General features: G+C 37.4%; 2 protein-coding genes across 2 annotated transcripts in view; one reads left to right on the top strand and one right to left on the bottom strand.

Annotated features, from left to right (window-relative positions):
• JMJD6 (Bifunctional arginine demethylase and lysyl-hydroxylase PSR) overlaps positions 1-18373 on the top strand; it is a 442994-nt gene that overhangs the window by 373585 nt on the left and 51036 nt on the right. The window lies entirely within an intron of this gene.
• The window catches only part of LOC150077362 (GTP-binding protein 6), a 300778-nt gene continuing 286609 nt past the window's right edge, over positions 4205-18373 (bottom strand). Inside the window, exon 9 of the mRNA XM_090386669.1 lies at positions 4205-4276. Within this exon, the coding sequence (XP_090242795.1) occupies positions 4246-4276 (31 nt within the window). The 3' untranslated portion in view covers positions 4205-4245. The remainder of the gene's footprint in view (positions 4277-18373) is intronic.

Raw genomic sequence — 18373 nt, 5'->3', positions numbered from 1 at the left:
ACTAGGCATAATCCTTATGGGTTTTGATAATTAACTATATAATATCGGTGTAAATACACCATAGTTAACCCATAGATTTGAGCTACGATTGTAGCATAGAAGGCTTGATGGCTTGTTGTATTACCTACCCACCCACTGATGACGAAGCCAAAAAGTCGAAACGATCGTCTGGGTGGTGGTACACTGAAAATAAATAACAGTAGTCTTCTCTACTAGAGAAGCATTATTTATTTGAAATAATTCAATAGTAGCTATCTTGTTGTGAAGGCAACCACATTATGAGATACAATTAAAACGATGCCTTCTAAGCTACAATCGTAGCTCAAATCTATGGGTTAACTATGGTGTATTTACACTGATATTATATAGTTAATTATCAAAACCCATAAGGTTATGCCTAGTGCATTTAATTTTCCAACTAAACATAATGGACTGAACATAATGTAGATACAAATTGCTTAGTCCTTTCCTCTTTTGCAACACAAATAAATGACCTAGTATATAACATTTCTTGCGGTCTTGTGACTTGTCTTATCAGGGTTCTACGCGGTTTATTCTGAACTTTCTAATTAATTAACACATGGCCTCAGTTCGTGCTTCTCGTTCAGCAGCGTCAGAATTAGCCTTTCATGCCATTAATGAAAAACATACTTACCAAAATACTTAGTTTTCAACATAATTATACGAGAAATGGTCCTTCGCGGTTGCGTGGATACAGATAATCCCTGTTTAAGTTCCATGCTTATCCCTATTCAGTAATTTTCATTCCTGCGATCACGACATGCTGTCAAAAAGCATTGTCAGCTTCAGGAAGGAAATTTGTTTTGCAATTTTTTCTTTAAATTATTTTTTTACTTAATTTTTAGTTATGTTCATTTGATCTGTAATTATTGTTAATTTTTGGAGAGTATCATACGGAAGTGTTCTACGCTTGATATCGAGGTAAACTTCTCTTATTCTTGTACAAATATTAAAGTTGGAATATATATTGGAATCATATGCATGAAAAGTTTTCATTAATTTTTTTGAAATGAACTATGAAGATAAACGATATAAACCATTTACGATTTGCAGATGACGTTGTGGTCATAAGCCCTAATCCCAAAGAATTAGAGGAAAATCTTAATCAGTTATGCACAGTTAGTAAGGATTTAGGACTAAAGTTGAATATGGCTAAAACAAAAGTAATGATGAACAAGTATGCCACAGAAAGGGGAAAAATTATGATTGAAGGAGCAGTAATTGAAAAGGTGGAGTCATATACTTATCTGGGACAAGTTATTAGCTGTAATAATGATAAATGGCTGGAAGTCAAGAGAAGAATAAATTTTGGATGGATAGCTTTCAGGAAATACTGAAGAGCAATATTCCAGTTTGTCTGAAACGTAAAATAAAGAATCAATGTATACTCCCCACCATGACTTATGGAAGTGAAACTTGGGCATTCACCAAAAGAATGGAAGATGGAAGAGAAGCTGAGAACTACACAGCGAAGAATGGAACGAATTTTACTGGGAATCAGACTGTTAGATAAGAAGAGAAACACATGGATTAGGCAGCAAATTCAAGTAAAGGACATTCTTATCAAAACTAAAGAACTAAAATGGTCTTGGGCAGGACACATAGCTCGAAGACATGATGACAGATGGACTAAAAAAATAACAGAATGGTACCCAAGAGGAGCTAGAAGAAAACCTGGAAGACAAAGGTGGAGATGGATAGATGAAATTCATGAGTTTGTGCATAGTAAATGGATGGTCAGTGCTCAAAACAGAAGGAACTGGAAAGTTGCTGGAGAGGCCTTCATCCTGCAGTGGGTTGATAATGGCTGATGATGATGGTATGAGGTTAAAAAAAAAAAAAAAACAATACAAAATATTTTAAGGTTTTTTTTTTTTTTTTTATTAAGCATTAAAAAATTTACTGCAAAAATATATAAATCATTATATTACAACTATACTGAAATTTCATCAAAATATCATCCATAAGATTTTATTACTACCTAATACAGACATGGCATTCTGGTGACTAATTTTATAATAGTGTCTTGACTGATGTCAAGCGATCTGCAAGGTTTCCATATAAATTTTGTGAAAATGGGCTCGCTTCGTAGATTTGACGGTTTAGATGTTCCCATAAAAGCTGTATTAGGTTTTTAGGCGACTGGGTTGGCCACACCATGTTTGGTTTCTAGAAAGTCACTGCACAGCTTAGAGCTATGCTTTGAGTGATTGTCTTGTTGTAGTGGTAGATGACTTTCATCAACCGGTGAAATACCACCACTTTGCTTATGAGGCTTGAAGTGGTGAAACCCATGTTTAGTCTCTAGAGCAAAGTTTCCGGCATCCCCCTCCCCCCATACTTCTCCTTCAACCCATGCACGGTACTATGTACTATAGGTTTTGATACCTTTCGTGTTTGGGGTTTTCATAAAAAAAAAAAAAAAAAAAAAAAGTATAAAATGTCTACAAAGTCGAAGTGCAGGAATGTTTTATATCCTTCATTTCTTAAAATTTCTTCAGTTCTGCCGATGTCACCCACTCCAGAAAAACAGAAGCAACCCCAGATCATGATGGAACCACCACCGCTGTGCTTGACTGTAAGCAGTAAACAATGTGGCATAATTTTTTTTTTCAGTTGATTATCTCACATAGACTCTAAACTTGGATTCAAAAATTTCAAAATTGGATTAATCTGTCTGCAGTGCATTTTTCCATTATTCAGTTGTTCAATGTTGATTGTGTAGTTTACTGCGTGTGTTAAAAACTCCTGAATATAGTAGCTTATGTTATATTACAGTATAAATATGCAGTAATAAATGATTATCATGTTCAAGATTTGTAGACACCTTTGCAGCAAGTTAAACACTGAGACAGATACTACAGTCAAGGCTCGCCCTTTATTGATTCATTTGTTGAGACCTGTATGCTGTTTATTCGTTTGAGCTCTGTGGGCCAGATGACATATGATTAAAATGGAATTTGATGCCTGGGGAACCCAAATATTATTTTACTCTGCAATCATGTAAGCCCACATAATAAAGTGAGTGTCCAGTATTTCCTTTATTATAATATAGGGAGAAAACTATATGAAAGGCTTGAAAAATACAGTAATTCTAATATAATAAAGTTAGCAATGAGAACAATCTCGTATAACAGACTGAAGAAAATATACTCAATATTTAACTAAACTGCATATTCAAGTTATAGTTGTATTCGTATTAGCTTTTGCAGTAGAAAACTGAAAATTTTAAAAATAAAAACATTGTTACTACCACTGAATATCCTAGTAAAAACCTTACACAGTCATGTCGTCTCCAATTTTAAATTTTGTGAGGATAAAGTATTCCCTAAATGAAGTAAAATGACCAAGCAGTATGACTGCAGATTCAGAAACAGCCAAGAAAATTAAGAGAGGTTTACCTATCCCTACTTGCAGTTCACCTACCAGTATCAGCTTCTCTTGGGTAGGGATTAAGGCTAGTCTCCTAGTCACAGGTCCAGTATATGCTAAATATATTTTTCTCTTTATAGTTTTCAGTATTTTTATTTTCTTTCAGTGCTGATTTTCAATGAAAACAGAATAGTGAAATATCTTAATTACTTCTTAGTAACAGTAAAGAACATTTATTTTACACAAATACAGTGGCATTTTTGTATTTTAAATATTAATCAGTTAAAGTGAAACCTGGTAGAAGATATTGCAATATCTAACATAGTTACAAAATTATAGAAATAGAAGTGCAAGGATATTAGTTGAGACTGCATAGCAGGATGCTTCTGTTTCTTCTTTTATCCCCATCTTTTGTTTAGAGCTTATTGGTTTTTGTTCATCGGGTTTTGTTTTTTAGAGCTTACAATAGCGAGGATAGTATTTGTCTTAAAAGCAGATGAAGCCTAAGAGCAACTTGCACCATCCATACTTGATCAAGGTAACACTGTGACATGATTATTAACAAAAGATAAAAGCACTCATCATTCACATTTAGGAAGGTTGATCTCTTGTATGTTAGTTTAAATGTACCACACACATCTTCAAATACAGGCCAAATAATGGTGTAATGATGAATGCAGTTAATCATTTTTGACAAATGAGACTAGTTCTGCAAATTAGTGAAATTTTTGCTCTCTTTAAAAACTAATTGTTATCTGGCTGGAATACAGTTGCATATAGTTGGAATTATCTTTATTTTGCACACTGCTCTGCCATTATTGTTTACAAAATACTTCATCATATAAACCTGAGTTAACCTGACTGTCCCATAAATTGGTGGCGACTGAAAAAAGAAAACATTTAGAGCAAGTTAATTTGACATTTTTTTAGTCTGTTTACCTGCATTCACTCTCTTTTGTACAAGAGGACCAGATTCATGGAATAAGCTTGCTAACAAAATAATTGCATAACATTCCACAAACATGTATGAAACCTTTTTCATACATGTTTGTGGATTCATGATTTCATGCTACACATTTTAACAAAAACAGTCTTTACTCCTTTGTAACTATTTCCCATTACACAAAACATTCCACAAAAAACAAACTTCTATAAAAGGTACACAAAAATCACAGATTACACGAAAAAAATTATTATACAAATGTTCAAGAAAAATTTATTTTAAAAATTGCCAATTTTACTTCATTAATATTTGTTGTTGATCTTCTGGTTTGCTCAATAGCTGAGCGATGATTACGGAAGAATGATTTGAATGATCCGAATCAAATTTGAAGCAATGGTTTTCCATTCAGATATATGGTCATCATAATTTGCAACGTGTTTTTTAATTGTCACAATATTATTCATTATGCTGAAAGTTTGCTCAGCTTCAGACTGCTAATCACAATGGTTTCAAAGATATTTCTGGCTTTCTTAATTGAAGAGGGAATTTCACTCGCTTTTAAAGATAAACTGTCTTTGACAAAACCTCTAAAATCATTAATTTTTATTTCATATTTTATCAGAAAACTTAAATTTCTTATTCGTTTTTCACCGTCTTGCCACTGAGACAAAAGTTCTTTCATATTCCACAATTCCGGGTAACATGTTTAAAATTACTCTATTGCATTAATAACTTATCCTTAATAAGGATAAGTTAAATGTGTTCTTACTTTCGATTTTGATTCCTTCAAATTCTTCCAACTTCAACATGCTCTCAATTTTAGCTTCATAATTTCCTTCAGAATTTTTCATATTAGCGATGGCATTGATAGTTTGAATAATTAATTTATCTGCTTTTACTATAGTGATGCTGTGACTTTGTAAATCTTCTGAGAGGTAAGAGAGCTCCTGCAGGATGTCGATCATTAATGCTAAATTGTTAAGAAATTCCAGATTGAAAAGTCGGTTTAATAATCCAGAATATTTAACTTCTGATTCAAAATGTTTGCAGAGAGCAGGATAATTCCTCCAACCCTCAATTGCCGTCTGCAAGCTACAAGCTGCACATTGTGGCCCGAACACACAACCGATCTTTATAGTTTCCACATAAAGTTCTTTAGCAATCATCTTTAATTCGTTCTGGTTTTTTTGGAGATTGGCGATACAGCTTTTTTTTTTTTTTTTTAATTATTGGCTGTTTTCTTCACAGTGAAAACCTTGACGCGGTTTCCAAAACTCATCCTCCCCACCCCCCTCGACGTTGCTACCATCACTAGTTCTTTGAATACTGTGCAAAATATCGGAATCACTCAGATATTCAGCTACTGTGACCATGTAAACATAGACAGGAGAAATTTACTGGAAGGAGTGGATCATAGCACATGCTTCTTGATTAGACCTGGGTTCGAGCCTGTGACCACCAAATATGCAGGATGCGGAAAAGTCAGGGAATGACTACTGGAGCAATATGGCCTTAGTTCCTAATGCTCCTAAAAACCAAATAACAAACAAACAAACAATAATCCTCTTGACTGGATATGGAAAGCATATCCAGTCAGAGGATTAAGAGCATATTAACTAGCGGGACTTCTCAGAATGTGTTTTACGGATAGCACTAACGTTAGTTGTGAAACGGTTCACAACTAACGTTGTGAACCATTTCACCCTTAATTTGCGCTTTCTCATTGCCTAAAGGCCAGAGGTGAGAACAATGCATGCAAAGTTGTCTCTTGTAATTCATCCTTTTTCTATGGAAACTATTTTAAATGTAATTACCAAGGGGAATTTTTAAAATTTATTCCTATAAAGAAGTTCATTAAACAGAGGTCTGACGGTAATTGATCGTTTCAACAATGGCCTTGCAAATTTTCAAAAAAAAAAAAAATAAATAAATAAATAACAATGGGCTCTCGCGAGCCCACTATAGCTCACCATTGATTAAATCCATAATCTGGATCACAGTCTTTGACTAAGGTTCAGAATTTTTGTGCAGCATCCTTGTTGTTGATGTACAATGTTATTTTTTCTACTTCCAGGTTTTTGCTTATGTTTGAAAGTTGTAACCCACCTTTTGCTATTAATAAACTCAAATTTTTCATAAATGGAATGCAAAATTACCTATTGATTCTTTGAAGCAGTCAAGTCCACTTGACTGCTTCGATTAGCCCTGTTAGATCTATTCAACAAGATATACCTTGACAATACTTTTCCAGAGAAATGGCACCAAACAATTATACAAGCATTTCCAAAACAGGGAAAAGACGTATCTTATCCACAGAACTATTGCTCTATAGCTTAGAGAAAATGGTCAACAATAGACTAACATGGTATCTAGAAAATAATGATCTTCTCAACTCAGCACAATATAGCTTTGGAAAAAATCGTTCTACATAAGGTAGATGTACTTATACAACTGGAAAATCAGGTAAGAAACACTTTACTCAGAAAACAGCATCAAGTCATGGTTAACTTTGATATCGAGAAAGCATATGATTCTAAGTATATCATAGTGCCACCTGGCACTATGGTATACTTAGAAGGTTACATAAACTTGGCCTTAGAGGACATCTGTCCCTCTACACGGGTAATTTCCTTAAGAATTGGACTTTCCAAGTTCGAATAAACAACATATTATCAGGAAGGAGTCCCTCAAGGATCTGTGTTAAGTGCCACACTTTTTGCAGTCCACTTCAGTACAATAATAGAACAAATACCAAACATCTTCACAACTGTCTGTGCTGATGATTTCATCATTTCTTATCAAGTGTAGCATAAGAGAACAACAGAACGACAATTCCAAGTAGCTATAAACAAAGAAATGGATATAGAATTTCAGTACAAAAGACCACATGTATACATTTCTGCAGAAAAAGGAATCTTCACCCAGAACTCAGGTTGAAAGAACAGATAATCCCAGTTAAAAATAGTGCCCGTTTCTTAAAACTTGTTTTTGACGAAAAAATGACATTGACGTTCTTAGAGCAGATCAGTCACATAAGAATTCACTGTCTGAAGAAAATGAATATTTTAAAAGTTCTATCTGCCATATCCTAGGGAGCAGATAGAACAATACTACTCTGTTTATATCGCCTACTCATTCGATTTAAGTTGACTATGGTGCCCCAGTCTATGACTCAGCAATATCTAGTGTCCTGAGATGGCTCGACCCAGTATATATCACTGTGTCCTTCGAATAGCTCTTGGAGCTTTTTTCTGTACGCTTCTAATTTACATATTAGAAGATATAACCAATTACTGTCTTATGGAGCTAAAATAAAATCCCTATGGTCACCCCCTACAGAAAACTCTTTACATCAGAATGAGAACAACATTACCAACAACAACAACAAAGAATCAATAAACCTGCAAGCATAAGATTAAAAACCTCCATAGTAGAGATCTTAATCTAGATTTGATTACTCCACTGGCAAAGCAGTATACACCACCATGGATAATCAAACAGCCTACATACGACTTTCTCTTTCCGCTTTTGGAACAAACAAGCACTTCCACATAGCTATCAACATCTGCATGCTGCTTACAAGTCACAATTTTTAGATCATTGCATCCTATATACAGATGACTCAAAAACTGAATCTCAAGTGGGAACAGCAGTTTATTCTTCAGATATCACATTGGCCCAAAGACTCTCAAAAGATTGCAGCATTCATACTGCAGAACTGCAAGCCATTATGTTAGCTTTAATCAAATTTAACTTTCAAGCTCTCAAAACAGCATAATTTTCACTGACTCCCTTAGTTCCAGGATAGCTATACAAAATGTCAGTTCTAATAAACATCCACTCCAGCAACAAATCCAATGCATGTCGGAATATATAGCAATGAACAAGCAGGCAAAGCTGCTAAAGAAGCCAATAGCAACCTATCTGCATCCGAATACATTCCTTTCTCAGACTACAAACAAGTTATCCATCATAGTGGGACACACCTGTCGTTGTGGAAGTTGATAGGTTAAATAAATTTAAGGAGGAACTGGACAAATATTTAGCGGGGATTGTTTTGTATTTTTTTTTTTGGATGATGCTGCATAAGCTTATACGCTTGCTTTCTTGCATCACATGCCATCACCACTACTGCTAATACTACATCATTGGTAGCAACAATGGCAAGTTCTAACCAATAACAAATTCACCAAATTAAAAGTTTACTCCAACCATGGAGATCCAGCATACAACAAAACAGACATGATGAAGTGATACTTGCTAGGTTAAGAATAGGACACATTCATTTCAGCCAGTCATCTCTTGCGAGGAGAGGATCCTCCTCAATGTCCTACTTACTACACACAACAAACAGCAGAACACGTACTAATTACTTGTCCAGCTTTTTCAGCCAAATGCCGAAACTGCTTTAAGGAGTTAACAACCAGGCATCACTCCCTCACTCTCAAAACCATAATGGAAGACAGGAAAAATATAGCAGATGTTTTTCAGTTCCTCAAGGAAATAAACTTCTATAATCAAATATGAACTCAAATATCTCTGTAATAAGTTATAGACACACTGTGACCTTTGGAAATCATTCCCAATAAATACGAACATAATTGCCATATAAAACCCTTCAGGCTTAGGTCTTTTAAGATCTGTTCCGTTGTAGCTCTTGGAGGTGGTCTTGATCTCGCCATCGTTGTCTCGATCGACCAACATCTCTTTTGCCTCTAGGTTTATAATTAAAGGCTAATTTTGGGATCCGGTCTGGGTTCATTTTATGTGGCAGATTCATTTTTCCCGATACCGTTTTATATCATTTACTATGACATTTAGAAGTTATAGTATGTCTTAAAGTACCGTTTTATTAGAAAGATTGAAGGGGATCCCCTTCGATCTTTCTCCGGTTTGGAAACACAAGCAGTTGCTCTTGACATCTGAAAGGCTTTCGATCGTGTTTGGCATAAAGGTCTTCTAAACAAGCTTCCATCTTATGGTTTGCCAACTGTTTTTTGTAATTAGTTATCCAATTTTCTCTCTGATTGCTCACTGAGGGTGATGGTAGATGGCTCTCTGTCTTCTAACTTCTCCACTAATGCCGGTGTCCCCCAAGGTTCAGTTCTTTCCCCCCACTCTTTTTCTCTTGTATATTAATGACCTTCTTCCATTGATTGTAAATCCTATCCATAGTTTTGCCAACGGTAACACATTGCATTCCACTTTCCATTTTAAGAAACCTTGTTCTGCTCAATCAGTTTCAACTTCTCGAAACTCTGCTACAAATTCCTTAAATGCCAATCTCCAGGTAATTCTCCAGTGGGGGCAAACATAACTTAGTTGATTTCAATATTTCTAAAACTCAGTCTTGTCTTATATCTCGCAAAAAGGATTCTTCTGCTCCTATGCTTATCTTTGGTGACACTCCGATTTCTAGGCAAAATGATATATCTCTTTTGGAGATTACCCTGACTTCTGATCTCTCTTGGCACAAGCACATTACAAATATTGCTTCCTCTGCCTCTAAAAAATCTGGTTTTCTCTTTCCCTCTCAGCGTTACTTTTCTTCCAAACAGCTGTTCACTCTGTACAAATCACAAATCCACCCTACTGTGGAATATTGTTCCCACATTTGGGGCTGTGCCCCCAAATCCTCTCTCAGTCTTCTAGATTCCATTCAGAAGAGGGCAGTTAGGTTAATTAATGACTCCTCTCGAACAGAGTCTCTTCTACAGATACTTCCATGGGCACTGTTCTTCCGAATTGGCTTCTGTAATTCCCACTCTCTTTCAAAAGAGTCCGAACACGTGCCGCCACCAGCCAACATCCATTTACTGTTCAACTTCAAACTCACAGAACCAACTTTTCATCTTCCTCATTTATTCATTCAACTGCCGTTTTCTGGAACAACCTTCCTTCGTATGTATTTCCTGAAAATTACAGTCTACAGAAGTTCAAGTCTAATGTCAACAAATATCTTCTTTCGTCTTCTCAACCTCCAACCCAACCACGGTACTAAGTACTATAGGTTCCAATATCTCTCGTGTTTGTGGTTTACATAAAAAAAAAAAAAAAAAAAAGAATGCCAATTAACTCTTCGGCAGTTTACTATGAACAAAAGATGGTGCAATGGCACTAATCCGTTCACTAGTGAATCTTACACGCTCCATTCTTTTTTGCAAAATAAACACCTTAGTTTATACTATTACACACCATCAGGCATCTCTCATATTGTGGATTTAAACTTCATAACTGGATTGTCAACGATTGCAACACCAGGGTTGCAATCTACCTACCCACCCACCCACCCCACTGACTGAAGAGAGGCCAACCAGTGTCAAAACAGTGCCGTCTGGGTGGAGGTATCCTCCGAGGATAAGTAACATTATTTTTCTCCATGGGTGAAGAGTTATTTATTCGAGGTAGTGCAATACCATTGCAACTTGTGAAGATATTCATAATATTAAAACTGAGGCAGTTCACTACAAACAATGGTGCAATGGCACTAACCCGTTCAGTTCACTAGTGAATCTTACACATAGTCTCATACTTTATGCGAAATAATGACTTTAGAAATAATGTGTGGAACCTAAAGCACTGGTAATCTGAGCACATACTGTGTAAGGAGTACAAAGCCCATGTATTTTAGTTCAAGTGAGGGTTGGATTTCTTAGTGATGGCAGCCCATGCAGTATCTGTAGAGGATTCAATTACTCTAAAAGTTACAGGGTATCGTATATCATACCCTACCCATGTGAGTATCAGTGCTTGGAGCAGCACAACATCTATACCTTCCTCTTCAAAACAAGCCTCAGCTTGTCTGCTACAGCTTGAGCCTGTTGTATATTCAACTGCAGGAATTTTAGAGCAGGGCTCCCACCTGTATTAGAGTTTCTGGCTTTCAAATACATCGGGCATTTGGGATCTATAACTGAATGATTAGCGCCTAAGCCGGCAGACTTACAGTTGGTGCACTTCGGTTGCGGGTTTTTATTACAACATTTATTGTAGTCGTGCCTTATTGTGGCACATTGACCATATGTATTCTGTTTCTGGTTGTGTGGGAAGTATGGCCAAATATATCATACACATGCAACCGGAGGCACTTAGGCACCAGAAATGCTTCAGTACGGGGCACATTCCCTGAACCTATGACACCCTTTCCAACATAGATTCTGTCCTGTTGTTTGAGTAGACACCATGTGCTTGGGTGTCTACTCAAACAATCTACTGTTAATTAGGTAATTCAATTATCTAATTAACATTGCAGTCTGATAATGACCTGGTGTGTTATTATGGACTGAACTCTGGTCTGAGGTTTTCTTAAGTACATTTCTTATATATTCCTCTGAATTACCTCATATATGAGATCCTCCTTGGGTATCTCTTTATATCAAAAATGATTATTGAAGACCCCCCCCCCCTTGATCTTTTTGCTCTGAGACTCAGGTTTTTTAACCTTGTACCGTTAATTATAACATCTAAGTCAGCCTGAGAGGGTGTTTCAATAATAACACCTAATTTTACATATTTCATTGATTTTCAGGGTTTTCATATCACCTACTTTTTCTAACAGAATCTCAGTTATCGGTTGATTCAACTACTGCTCATCTCAGATTGCCCAAATTATTCCTTTTGATTCCTTTTTTTAAAGGTGGTACTTGTGCATATGTCTGTTCTGATATTCCCTGTCAGAGACTTGGCAATTTGGAATCTCCTCTCTTTGATCTTCTCTGGCTTAAAATCTCTCTACCTCATTGTGTCAAATTCATCTGTTGTCTCTACCGTTCTCCCAACTCCACTAATCACTTGGAGCTCTTTGACTTCCTCTCTTTGCAACTTGACTTTCTCCAGTCAAACTTTCCTAACAGTGAGGTAATTTTCCTTGGTGATTTTAATGTTTACAACTCCAGCTGACTTCCGTTTTCTAGTCACACCGACCCAGCAGGTCAAGATGCTGAGGCTTTTGCAATTACTAATGATCTAGCACAGATTGTTCATTTACCTACAAGAATACTGGACAATCCTAATCATACAGCCAATATGCTTGATCTTTTTTTCACAAACAACCCTTCTAAGTACATGCTCGAAGTGAGAGGTCCTTTAGGCACTTCAGATCAAAACTTGGTGATGGTCTCTTCTCCAATGGAACCTTTATCTCATGGCTATTCCCCTCGTGTTGTTTGGCATTACAAGAATGCAAAATGGGATGACCTGCGAGACTTCTTTTCCTTGGTCGGATTACTGTTTCAAAACTTCTGATGTCAACGTTTGCTCAAATCGTGTCAGTGAAATTATTCTTGCAGGAATGTAATCCTTTATCCCACACTCCACTTTAAAATCTCGTCCTTTAACTAAACCTTGGTTTTCCAATAAATGTGCAAAGGCTGTTCAAGAGAAGAATGTTGCATATTGTAATTTGCTTGTTTCTAATTCTTCAGTTTCATTTTCTGCCTACACCAAAGCTTGCAACAATTGTAAAGCAGTTATTAATCAGTCCAAACTAGAGTTTGAACAGGCTAAGAGTAGAAAACTTGCTTCTTGCCCTAATGGTAGCCGAGCATTTTGGTCTCTTGGCAAAGCTATTGGCCGCAACTTTTGCCCATCTCCGCTCCCACCTCTGTCCAAACCAGATGGTTCTGTTGTCACTTCAGCCAAGGATAAAGCTGACCTGCTAGCATCCCATTTTTCTTCCATTAATGATCTTGGTAAAACACCTCCCACCATTCCCAACACACTCCATTCAATGCCTCCTGTGGTCTTCCATCAAAAGGATATCAGAAGGATTTTGATGAATCTCAATGTTAAGAAAGCTCCAGGTCCTGATGGTATTTCTCCCCTTGTTCTCAAAACCTGTACTCCTGAACTTACTCCTATTCTTTGCCCCCTTTTTTCACTTTCTTATTCGAAAGGTGCTTTTCCTTCTGCTTGGAAATTTGCTCATATCCAGCCAGTTCCTAAAAAGGGTGACAAATTCCTCCCATCCAATTATCGTCCCATTGCAATTACTTCTACTCTTTCTAAAGTAATGGAGAAATCAATTTACCGCCAATTCTTAAACTAAATAGAAACCTTACGTCTGATCAACGATCGCCAGTATAGTTCCGTCAGTGTCGACCCACTGGTGATATTCTGGCTTATGTTACCCATTTATGGACTAATTCAATGGAAAGGTTTAGTGAAACACAAGTAGTTGCTCTTGACATCTCAAAGGCTTTTGATTGTGTTTGGCATAAAGGTCTTCTAAACAAACTTCCATCTTATGGTTTGCCAACTGTTTTTAGTAATTTGTTATCCAGTTTTCTCTCTAATCGCTCACTGAATGTGATCACAGATGGCTCTCTGTCTTCTAACCTCTCTACTAATGCCGGTGTGCCCCAAGGTTCAGTTCTTTCCCCCACTCTTTTCCTCTTGTATATTAATGACCTTCTTCCATTGACTGGAAATCCTATCCGTAGTTTTGCCGATAGCAAATTGCATTCCACTTTCCATTTTGAGAATCCTCGTCCTGGTCAATCAGCTTCAACTTCTCGAAAATCTGCTACCAATTCTTTAAATGCCGATCTTCAGGTAATTCTCCAGTGGGGCAAAGACAACTTAGTTGATTTCAATACTTCTAAAACTCAGTCTTGTCTTATATCTCGCAAAAATGATTCTTCTGTTCCTTTGCTTATCTTTGGTGACACTCCGATTTCTAGGCGAAATGATATATCTTTTTTGGGGATTACCCTGACTTCTAATCTCTCTTGGCACAAGTACAATACAAATATTGCTTCCTCTGCATCTAAAAAACTTGGTTTTCTCTTTCGCTCTCGGCGTTACTTTTCTTCCAAACAGCTGCTCACTCTGTATAAATCGCAAATCTGTCCTGCCGTGGAAGTTAAAGTTCCCACATCTGGGGTGGTGCCCCCAAAACCTCTCTCAGGCTTCTTGATTACATTCAGAAGAGGACAGTTAGGTTAATTAATGATTCATCTCTAACAGAGTCTCTCCACTCGCTTTCTCATATACGTACTGTTTCTGCTGCATGCCTCTTCTACATATACGTCCATGGGCACTGTTCTTCTGAATTGGCTTCTATAATTCCCGCTCTCTCTTTCAAAACAGTCCGAGCACGTGCCGCCACCAGCCAACATCCATTTACTGTCCAACTTCAAACCACAGAACCAACTTTTCATCTTCCTCATTTATTCATTCAACTGCCGTTTTCTGGAACAACCTTCTTTCATACGTATTTAGTGAAAATTACAATCTACAGAAGTTCAAGTCCAATGTCAACAAATATCTTCTTTCATCTTCTCAACCTCCAACCCAAGCACGGTACTAAGTACTAATACCTCTCGTGTTTGGGGTTCACATAAAAAAAAAAACAAAAAAAACCTTTTAGGTTCTTTTAAACAGCTGATTTGAGTTCTTCACCATTACGAGTACCTTCCTCAATTGGTCTTAATAGTGCTAAGTTTGGTGCCTTGTTTAAGGGTCAACTTGGGCCGTTTTGTTTTAGCCTAGGACTCCTTGGCATTAGTCCTCAGCATCTCTGAGTAAGAGCCGGGGCACTGTTGCATTTCTGTATTTTCCCTCTATTTAGTTTTTTGTGGCATCCAGTTTGGCCTGCGGCACCCATTTTTCTATGTTCAGGTCTTGCAATACCTTTCCAGCCTGGTCCAACATTCCACAATGTCTGTATGCACTGCTGCCATGACCCTACTGTATGTTGCCATGTGTTCCTCGAATTGGAGGCATACGGCAGTCATTGTATCCAAGGGAGATTTCTCATTGATGATTTTGTCTGGGGATGGCTGCCCAGAATCTGACTCTGTTTTCTTGTCAGCATCAGGTTTTTCAGTACTTTTATTAATTTTTCCCGATTGCTGATTTTTCTGGGCAATTTACTTCCCACAACAGCAGTGGCCTTTTTTTTGCCTCTTTTTACAGGCTGGACCTGGTTTGTCAATTGAATTTTGTCTGGGTTTAAAAATTTCATACCAATTCTTTGATAAGGACACTACTGGTTGAAAGTTATTTGCCCTCATTTCATTCTCTGAATTCAACATTTTCAATATTTATCGGTAATATTTAATCCTTTTATGCTGGTTTTAGCTAATTGTTATTTTTAATGTCAAGAGACCAATTCATACAGAAGGACAGGCAGGAGAAGGGATTATGCTCTTAGTTAAGAGCACATTAAGTCTAAGGCCATCCTTAGACTGGCCATCCAGTTGACATGGATGGCCAGTCCAATGAGTATAATCAATAACTGGAGAGAGAGAGAGAGAGAGAGAGAGAGAGAGAGAAATACAGTGGGCCAGTAAGTCAAAACATCTTAAAATTGAGGTTTTTAACTTAACCACATATTGACTCGAACTTGTGTGTTGGTCAGTTAGAGACCAGCAAGACTTTTGTGGATTTACTGGATGACTGTTTTCTACAATAGCATGTTTAGAGGCAACATGCTCAAAAAATATCAAAAATATTACTCCCTCTTGTTGGGAGTAATTTTTGATCTGATCATCAGCAGTGATTATTCATGCATTAAGAATCCTCAGATAAAATAACCACTAGGTGATAGTGATCACAGAGTATTGATTTGGGATTTACTTAAAGATGTAACTATCACCAAGGTTAGAGGTGACTACAGTGGGACCAACTGATGATGTTACCATTAGAAAATTCTAAATGGGAAGCATTCAAGGAATTAATCATAGAAGGTACTAGGCTTTTCATACCAAGAAATACTCTTCAAGGTTTAGGCCTAAACGGATGTCAGATGAACCGATGAGACTCGTGGCAAAGAGAAAAAAAAATACACAGAAGTCTATGGTAGATATAACTAAGTCTGTAATCAAGTCATAAAGGCATTTAGGTAAGTGAAGGCAGATTGCACGAAATCTTTGGCAAAGGATGCAAAGCAAAACAGCAAAGCCTTCTTTACGTATGTAAACACTGGAAGGAAGTGGATGAATCAGACTGGTCCACTTGGTATTGATGGGTTGACTGTTGATAATCAGTTTGCTGACAAACTGAATAAGTATTTTGTAGATATTTTTGTAGTATTTTGGATGCTAGAAGTTTATCAAACTAACAGAGTACAATGATTTTGTAATAACTGAGGACACTGGAAGAGAAATTGAAGTTGGACATAAGAAAGGCACCTGGGATTGATGGGATCTATTCAATTATATTGAAGGAGGCTGTGAAGAAAGCAAGCAAACCCTTAGCGAGAATTATGAGAGCATCCTTGGATCTTGGAGAAGGTCCCTGTAGACTGGTGATATGTGAATTTTCCCCAGATCAAAAAAAGGGGGGGGGGGGGTAAAGGGTGAAATGAGTAATTACAGATCTGTTAGTTTAATTTCTGTTCCGGGAAAAACAGTGGAGTCACTGGTAAAAGAAGTAATGCAGGATCATCTAGACAAGGCTGTAGTTATATTTCAGACACAGCATGAGATTGTTAAGGGTTTAATCTTATTTTACCAATTTGATTGGATATTACAAGAAAACTGGATCCAAAAAATAATTTTGATATCATGCACTTGGATTTCAGGAGAGCTTTTAATACTGTTGCACATGAAAGGCTGCTGTACATTGGGGCACTGTGGCATTAACAGGAGCGAGCTGCCCTGAGGGTGCAAGGGGTGCACTACACCTGGTTGGCAACATTCACAGGGTGCTGGAAAACCTGAAACTTACATACGCATATGAAGACAATTTTAAAGGGGGATGCCAGATTTCAATTGGCACCCGGGCACCACATACCCCTGGGCATTAGGGGTTAAGATGCTGCCACACAGATAAAGGGATGGATGAGTGGGAGAAGACAGACTGGTAATCAGTGGACACTGCTCTTTGTGGACTCATGTTATCAGTGGATTCCCCCAGGATTCATTGTTGGGTCCATTTTTCTTTTCTATTCTATATTTTGCAATGATACTGATGAAGGCATGTCAGGTTTAATGTCCAAGTTTGCAGATTATACAAAGATTGGCAGCCTGTATAATGACAGTAATAACAGTATGCTACTGCAGCAAGATCTAGGAAAATTAGGTAGATGGGCTGAGAAATGGCAATTGATATTTAACATTAATAAATGCAAAGTATTGCATATGGGTAGTAATAACCCTAGGTAACATACCAACTATGTGGTACTACACTCAGGGCAGTGGAAAATGAAAAACACCTGGGGGTAATTGTGCAGTTGGATATGAAGTTTTTTGAGAAATGCAGACAGGCTGCCAGGACAGCTCAAGGGATTTTTGTCAATGATACGCAGGAATTTTGCTAGCAGAGATAAGGAGGTGATTATCCCATTCTATAAGGCAATATTTGTGCCACATCTTGAGTACTGCATACAGGTCTGGAGGTCTCATTTTAGGAAGACTGTAGAACTTCTAGAATGAGTATAAAGAAAGGGAACAAATGGGTGCTCTCACTAAGAAAGGTTCTGCAAAATACAGCATCTGGAGGCTAGATTCCTGCAAAGTGATCTGATTGAGGTGTTTTTGAGCTGATTGTTCTGTGGCCATAATGCACCTCCCAAGGTTTTTGCAGTACTTTGATCCAAGTCCGAGGTGGGATACGAACCAGCGACCTTTGGGTTGCCAAGCAGGCACCTTACCCACCCGGCTAGCCCGGTCGGCTTGAGGTGTTTTAAGATTGATTGGATTGAGCTTAAATGCTGATGGGAATCTTCCTCTTGCTCAGACTACATACGAGGGGACAAATTCAAACTGGGGAAGAATTGTTTGCATTTCGCCAATGGATGGTTGATTGCGGATAGCTTAAATAAATTCAAGGAAGCACTAGATAACTGTTAGAGGGTACCTTGTTGATGATATACATGAATTTTTCTAGTAGAGATAAGGAGGTGATTATCAACTTGTATAAGGCAGTGGTCAGGCCACACCTTGAGTACTGTATACAGGTTTAGAGGCCTCATTTTATGAAGGATATAGAGCTGCTGGAATGAGTACAGGAACTCCCTGACTTCGGAATTTCCCCCATGCTTGTGCAGCACTCACAACTGTGTGAGTGCTGAATTGATTGAATCAAAAATGA

The sequence above is a fragment of the Mastigoproctus giganteus genome, chromosome 12 (genome assembly GCF_048544385.1).
Source record: "Mastigoproctus giganteus isolate SK-2022 chromosome 12, ASM4854438v1, whole genome shotgun sequence".
In the NCBI taxonomy this organism is placed as follows: domain Eukaryota; kingdom Metazoa; phylum Arthropoda; class Arachnida; order Uropygi; family Thelyphonidae; genus Mastigoproctus; species Mastigoproctus giganteus.
The sequence above is the reverse complement of the archived record's forward strand: the minus strand, read 5'-3'. Positions and strand labels throughout refer to the sequence as shown.